The sequence below is a fragment of the Callorhinus ursinus genome, unplaced genomic scaffold (genome assembly GCF_003265705.2).
Source record: "Callorhinus ursinus isolate GAN/ISIS: 27379988/994484 unplaced genomic scaffold, GSC_fseal_2.0 scaffold1, whole genome shotgun sequence".
NCBI classification, from domain to species: domain Eukaryota; kingdom Metazoa; phylum Chordata; class Mammalia; order Carnivora; family Otariidae; genus Callorhinus; species Callorhinus ursinus.
In genome coordinates, this window is record NW_027397063.1 from 95,573,185 (window position 1) to 95,580,967 (window position 7,783).

General features: G+C 39.4%; 1 protein-coding gene across 1 annotated transcript in view; it reads left to right on the plus strand.

Moving 5' to 3' along the window:
• Positions 1 to 7,123, plus strand: part of RARRES1 (retinoic acid receptor responder 1) — a 47,897-nt gene extending 40,774 nt beyond the window's left edge. Inside the window, exons 5-6 of the mRNA XM_025879770.2 lie at positions 5,776 to 5,838; positions 6,376 to 7,123. Coding sequence (XP_025735555.2) covers positions 5,776 to 5,838; positions 6,376 to 6,525 — 213 coding nt within the window. The 3' untranslated portion in view covers positions 6,526 to 7,123. The remainder of the gene's footprint in view (positions 1 to 5,775; positions 5,839 to 6,375) is intronic.
• The last annotated feature ends 660 nt before the right edge of the window (positions 7,124 to 7,783 follow it).

Consider the following 7,783-nt stretch of genomic DNA (forward strand, 5'->3'; position numbering starts at 1 on the left):
TGGTCCTGGACTTTTGCTTGTGGGGAGATTTTTTTTTTTTTAATTGATTCAGTTTTGTTACTAGTAATCAGTCTCTTCTGATTTTTCTTTCTTTGATTCAGTTTTGGAAGATTGTATTTTTCTAGGAATTTACACATTTAGGTTGTCCAATTTGTTGGCATTTAATTTTTCTTATCTCTTATAAACCTTTGTATTTCTGTGGTGTCAGTTATTATTTCTCCTCTTTCATTTCTAATTTTATTTGCATCTTCTCTCCTTGTTAATGAGTCTGGCTAAAGGTTAATGAATTTTATCTTTTCAAAGAACCAGGTCTTGGCTTCATTGATCTTTTCTATGTTTTGGTGGGTTTTTTGGTTTTGTTTTTTTTTTTTTTTTTGTCTTATTTCTGTCTAATCTTTATTTCCTTCTAATGACTTTGAGCTTTGTCTGTTCTGTATACATGGTATATTCCATCCAAAAACAGCAGAATACACATTTTTCAAGGAGCACATGAAACATTCTCCAGGATAGAACACATTTTAGGGCACAAAACAGGTTTCAACAAATTTAAGTCCCATCTGGTGTAATATGTTGATCAAAACCTTGTTTCCTTAATTGATTTTCTGTCTGAATGATACATTCATTGATGTAAGTGGGGTGTTAAAGTTCCCTACTATTATTGTGTTTCTCCCTTTATGTCTGCTAATATTTGCTTCATGTATTTATGTGCTCCTATATTGCATAGATGTTTACAATGTTCTGTGCTCTTGTGGAATTGATTTATCATTATGTAATGCCCTTCTTTGTCTCTTGCTACAGTCTGTTTTAAAGTCTATCTTGTCTAAGTATTGCTACCCTGGCTTTTTTGTTACTTCCATTTGCATGCAGTGTCTTTTTCCATTCCTTCAGTTTCAGTCTGCATGTGTCTTTAGGTGTGAAGCAAGTCTCTTGTAGGCAGCATATAGTTGGGTCTTGTTTTTTTATCCATTCAGTCACCCTCTGTCTTTTGATTGGAGCCTTTAGAGCATTTAAATTTAAAGTAATTATTGATAGGCATATACTTATTGCTATTTTGTTAATTTTTTTTTCTGGTTATTTTTGCAGTTCTCTGGGTTCCTTCCTTCTCTTCTCTCTTCCCCTGTGGCTTAATGGCTTTCCTTAGTGTTATTCTTGAATTGCTTTCTCTTTACATTTTGTGTATCTATTACAGATTTTTGATTTGTGGTTACCATGGTATTCATGTATAACATCCTATTTGTATAGCAATCTAAAGTTGATGGTCACTTAAGTTTGAGCACATTCTAAAAGCACTAAATTTTTACTCTTATTTTGCATATTTTTTAGTATCTCTTGACTAACTTGTAGATAAATTGAATTTACTACTTTTGCATTTTAACTTCCATACTGGTTTTATTAGTGACTAATCTATTACCTTTACTATTTGTTTTTACCAGTGAAATTTTCATCATTTTCTCCTAGTTATGGCCTTTTCTTTTTAAAGAATTCCCTTTAACATTTTTTTCTAAGGCTGGCTAGTGGTAATGAAATCCTTTGATTTTTGTTTGTCCGGGAAAATCTTTATCTCTCCTTCAATTCTGAATGATGACCTTGTCAGGTATTCTTAGTTATAGTTTTGTTTTTCCTTTCAGCACTTTGGTGCATCATACCATCTTCTGGTCTGCAAAGTTCCTGCTGAAATATTAGCTCTCAGCCTAATGGGGTTTTCCTTGTGTGGAACTATTTGTTTTCTCTTGCTGCCTTAAAAGTTCTCTTAGTCATCACTTTTTGTCATTGTAACTATTATGTGTCTTGGTGTGGACATTCTTTGTTCATCTTATTTAGGGCTCTCTGTGATTTCCGGATTTGGATGTCTGTTTCCTCAGATTTAGGGAGGTTTTCAGCTATTTTCATAAGTTTTCTACCCCCTTTTCCCCTCTCTTCTCCTTCTGGGATCCCTGTGACGCCAATGTAATTATGCCTGATGAGGTCACAGAGGTCCCTTAACCTACTCTTATTGTTTAGTCTTTTTTTCTTTTTGCTGTTCAGCTTGGGTGCTTCCCTTTACCTGGTCTTCCAGGTCACTGATCCGTTCTTCTGCCTCCTCTAATCTGCTGTTTCCTTTAGGGTATTTTTCATTTCAGGTATTGAATTCTTCATCTCTGGTTCTTTTTTATATTTTCTATCATTTTTGTTGAAGTTCTCATTGAGTTCATCCACTTTTTTCAAGTACAGTGAGTTTCTTTATGGCCATTACTTTGATCTCTTTTTCTGTGATTTTGTCTTATTCTTACATTTGGGATATATTCTTCTGTCTCCTCATTTTGTCTAAGTCTTCTGGTCTTGAAATTAGTGGTCTTGTGTAGAAGCAGTCCTGTGGTGTCCTGTACACAATCCCCCTACCCGAGTCTTCAGAACTGGGTGCTCCAGGGATGTCCCCTGTGTGGGCTGCATGTACCCTTCTGTTTTTGATAAGGTGTGATTGCTGTGGGCATGCCACTGGTTGGCCCTCAGATGGCCCTCAGCGCATCTGTTGCAGGCACACAGGGCAGGATTTGCTCTCCATGCTGTTGAGGGTCCTGTCTACAGCAGTTGTGGGGTCACCGGTGGGCAGGGCCGGTCCTCAGCATGGCTGGATGCAGTTAGCCACTGCAGAAGCTGTGGGCACCCCAAAGTACAGGGCCTCCTCCCTGCATAGTCAGCAAAGAGGCCCAGCCCCAAGAACTGTGGGCATGCTGGTTTGTAGGGTTATCTCTGCCTCCTGTCCCCAGGGCAGGAGTCGCTTAGGAGGGGCACCAGTTCTTACCAGTGTTGCCTGCTGGGTGTGGTGGGTCTGCAGGGGAACTCCAGGGTGGGCACAGGGTCCGAGCAAGGTAGATAGAAAGTATTAGAACTGGCTCCCATAAGCATCTGGCTCCCTAGGCTGGGGAGGGCAAGAAAATGGCATCCACCACTTTTGTTCCTGGAGAAATCTCCTGTAGATCCCTTTGGCAGATGTCCTAAAATTAGTCAATAAATCCCCTTCAAGTATACCCCAGGTGTTTTGCAAAGTGCTCCCTCTGCGCTGTCTTGGACCTTATTATTTAGTGTCCTGGCTCTTGAAGGGCTTCATTTCCTGTAGCCCTCCATCTCTCCCAGAGCTAAGCCCCACTGATTTCATAGCTAAATATTATGGGGACTCTTCTTTCCAGGGTGGATCCCCAGGGCCAGGGGGTCTGGTGTGAGGTCTGATCTTTTCACTCTTCTGTGCTTGTGATATCACTACCATTTGTGATTAGTCATTGTCAGGGGCCTGGTTCCCCACCATGTCTCCACCTCTTTCTGATGCAGCCTTCTCTCTACAGCCAGCTGTCACAATCTCTGCCAGTCTTCGGGTTGTTTTCAGAGTTAGCTGCAATCCATGCAGTTGTTGCTTCATTGTGTCCACGGAATGAGATGAGCTTGGAATCTTCCTATTTTTCCTTCTTCCTACTCCTTAGGATCTCTTAACATCAGTGTTTTCTTTTCATTGGCAATTGTACATGACACATCAGCAGACCAACAACCACCAGGACATAGTATGGTCCAAATACAGCAGGTCCATTTCTGTCTTGTTCTAGCCAGTCTTTGATGCCTCTCATCTGTCCATCAATATCACTCTCCCAACCTACGGTGGGGAAATTGGTATAAAAGTAACTGTAGAGTTAAGAAAACAAAAATGCAGAGGGAGTATGGTCACTTAAGTAGAAGCTTTGGCTTTTTTTACCCTGTGAAGTTTGGGTTTTAGATAAATAAAAATTGAATATGCAACTGGCTTGCTGGGCCACCTAAGGCAAATCACTTCATCTCTTAGGGCCTATTAAATGAGGATTAAGAAACTTAATGAATTCCTTGAAATTAACATAAATCTAAATCACTGCAGCAATTGGTAAATTTGGTCTCAAAGTTGATACAATTTAGAGTTTCCTTAAAGCAAAGTATGCACATATCCACAGAGATTTCTGGATTCTGCTACTGTGTAGCCACTAAGGATTCGCATGATCTATCAGCAAAAGAAGCAACCAGCAACAAGCAAAACAAGAAACTAAAAAGTCACTACGATCAGATCTATATACTGTTCTAAAAAAAAAAAAAAAAAAAAAGACCTATATACTGTTCTAGAAGACTAGATACAGGATAGTAGGGCTGAGAGAGCCAAGACAGTACAGAGGCAGGAGGTGACTGGAGGTGCTCTGTGGCTCAAGGTGGCTCAGGAAAGTGTGAAGATTAGTTTTTCCAAAAGCTTTTTCAGTGGGAATTACTTTCTTTACACTCAGGGTTAAAGTCCCCTTTTAATGCAATAATGTAAGGAAGGGCAGGGTTACAAACTCATAGCTCCAGATGAACAAGGCCTGGGAGGAACAAGACTAAAATACTGACCGGCACAATTACCACTTTAGAACTGAGGACAGATGCCATTCCTAATGCCATGACGACTGTACCAAGGGCAAGGGAGATAGATATTTGCTGGCTAGAGAAACAAAAACAAACAAAAACAGATGAGGACTTTCCTCACACCCTTAGCCTTTAATATGAATTGAGAAAAGTAAAAGCATTGTTTCAACTCTTAAGAGTCAATACCAGACACTGTCAGCACCCCAAATTATCCTGTAGCAACCAGCCTGAGGCCTTACCCTGCCTGGAGGCGCCCCCCCCGCAACCAAGGGTGCATTATAGAAGCCTTCTTACCGACCTTATTATTTAGTCGAGTAGGAAGTCTACTTTGGATGGTATATATTAATAATTTAAGCCTGCTTACTGTCTACTAAAACCACACGGGTTCTGGTGGGGATCATGAGTAATAAAAGGGCACAAACAAAACACTTCTAGTCTGTCTCTAGGAAGATTAAAGTGCTGAGTTACTGGAAAATGTAACAGTAAATCATCAATTTGGATTATAAGGATTTGGCATTTGTGATAATTTGAACAGAAGCCAAGGAGATTATTTCTGAATAACATTAAAAATAATTACTACTTGGCAGAGCTTGCATTGGTGAGGGCAGCCCAAGCCTGGGCTACTTTGCCAGGCCGGAGCGTGCAGTGTCCCCTGCTGCAGTTTTGTAGGGTTGGTGTAAGGGTGCTTCCTCCTGGAGGAAGAATAATCTATAAAAACAAAAATGGAAAGGTTTCATAATGTTATTGAGGAAGGTCTTAATTAAATGGCACAGGGTTTACAAACATTATAATAACCCAAGTTTTTGTATTAAAAAATACGTAACACTCAGTGTATTTAGCAAAGTAGTTTATCAAATGGAGTTGGAAACCCATCATTTGTTTCAGGATTTCCTCTTTTTTGCCTAAAATCTAGGGACTGCTATGATTTCCTCCAGAAATGCTATTTTCAAAAACAGACTAAGAAGGCACTGTCCTGAAAAAAACACTTCAAGTTTATAAGTAAAACCAATTTTTAAACATATATATCAAGGCTAACATATTCAAATGGAGGTGCATAGACAGTATCTAGATTCCAAAGGTTGTCAAAAGATTCTCCCTGTTCCCACAGAACTTAGCCTCTACCAAAACCATACTTATTAGAGAGCAAAAGTGATGGAAAGATATTCAACTAGATTTTCATCTAACTCGGTGACAAAACAGTGAGAATCCATGACTTTCATATCTCAATGCAGGCTTCTACCAGAGGAACTGAGGCTCAAATTGAAGAGGCAGCAGGAGATTTCAAGGCACTCATCCAACCAGGAATTTAAGATATAAGCCTTCCAAACTCTGAACTAACATAAATCTACCCTATTTATTACACTCACTCTTTTTCTCTTTCTCTAGAAAACAAATGATGATGGAGTTGATTTTGATTATACCATTCTACTCCATGAATTCTCGACACAGGTAAAACAAAATTGAATGTATGTTACACGGTGTGGGGGGACGGGGGCAGTAAAGTATGGTCCAAACTGAGAAGGCTCCTTGAGACCAAAAAGCAAAGCAGGCAGCTCCACATTTACATAGAGTTTGATTCAGAGTAACTTGTTGCCAAGGGGGGTCGGCAGGCAGGGATCGAGGCACTGCGCAGCTCTTCTCTGCAAAGTCCAGACTGTTTATTCACAGATCTGATAGAACAAGGGGATGTGCAGTGGCCATTGTGGTGAGGTTAGGGGTCTGATATTTTAACAGACCTCATGGCACCATCTGTGCGGGGTTGGGGGGATCTCTACTAGTGATCAAAACAAGCCTCCCTGCATTCGGCGCAGGGCACACATTACCTCCGAGGGGCCTGGAACATGTTCCCGAGGGAGGTCACTGCCCGGACGTGAACAAGACAGGGGGCCAGAGGCGGAGTCAGTATGGCCAGCACTCCTACAGTACAGAACTATGTTCACCAGAAATTTCTGCAGATCACAATATTTGAGAACTCTTATTTTCTAGGAAATCATTCCCTGTCGTATTCATTTGGTCTGGTACCCTGGTAAACCACTTAAAGTGAAGTACCACTGTCAAGAGCTACAGATGCCAGAAGAAGCCTCTGGAACTGAGGAAGGTTCAGCAGTGGCACCGACAGAGCTTAATAATTCCTGAAAAGAAAAAAGGATCTGTTTATACCAAATTATAAACAAAGTGACTATACTAAATAGCCTAAATAATTACTCTGGTAAAATAGGTAAGGTATAAGGTAGTCTAATATTTGAGAAAGCCTGCAATTACCATACTCAAAAATTACAAGATGCTTTAATTCTGGGAACATAGGCATACACTGAACTCTGCTCAGTGCTAAACAGTTTCCTCCATGGGTTTCTCAGGGTTTCAACCCTAAAATGTAAAAAACAGTTAGTGTATGCTGTAATTGGATCAATAAGTGTTTAGCAAAACAAAACAAAAATTAACGGTCTCACCACTGTATTTCTCATTACTCTGAACGTAGTGCAACCAACCCTTTTCTGTTGCTAAATTCCTTCTACCTAGGATGTAAAAAAGATAATATATCGCAATGAAAGCAAATTGTAGGGAACATGTTATCAGTTAAGAGGAACTTTACTACTTTTTATCATTCCAAGCTCTACTTTTAAATGTTTACATTTCTATATAAAATGTGTTCAGTATGTTTGTAGAGATTTGTATACATTTGCAAAATTTGTGCTAAACTGAATAAAATTAACTCAATATTGCTTAATTCAAATTTTATAAATATATAGTGCTTCATGGATAAAGCCAAGTGTCTGCAAATGGGATAGTGATGTAACTGAAATTCTAACAATTTGCACCCAGTAGTGCCCTAAATTAATTTATAAAAGTAAGCACAGTATGTACCATAATCAAATTCAGTAGAGTACCTCCCCAAGGCAGGAAGAAGTGATCCAGGAAACATGGCCATCATTTGCCTTTCAAAATTCGTATTTGTAGGGGAGGAATTCAAATTTTCTTCTACCCATCAAAGTTCTTCCATCTGGTCTAAGACTTTAATTGATATGAGACAGATTAACAGGAGGAAAAAAACCAGAGAGGCCTAATAATGCAGTTGAGACCCAAAGAAATGACCAAGGCAGGCAGTTTTTTATGCTTTATAAACAGAGTATAAATCTATAAGGAATTGGCAGGACAAATAAAACTTAACTTTGGGAGCCTCAATTAGTAAGGAATTCTAAACAGAATCTGGACTGAGGGAGTAAATTAATAACAAGTAACCAGGGTTGTCTATGTAACCTTCTTAGCTCTTAAATTACAATGTCTCTTTACCGTGTGGTATAAAAAGGGTACCTTTTCACATGGGAGATTTATTTCCTGCTTTCAGGAAGACAGAAGGGGATATGAGTGTCCCTCTTGTATAGTCTGTCTCTTA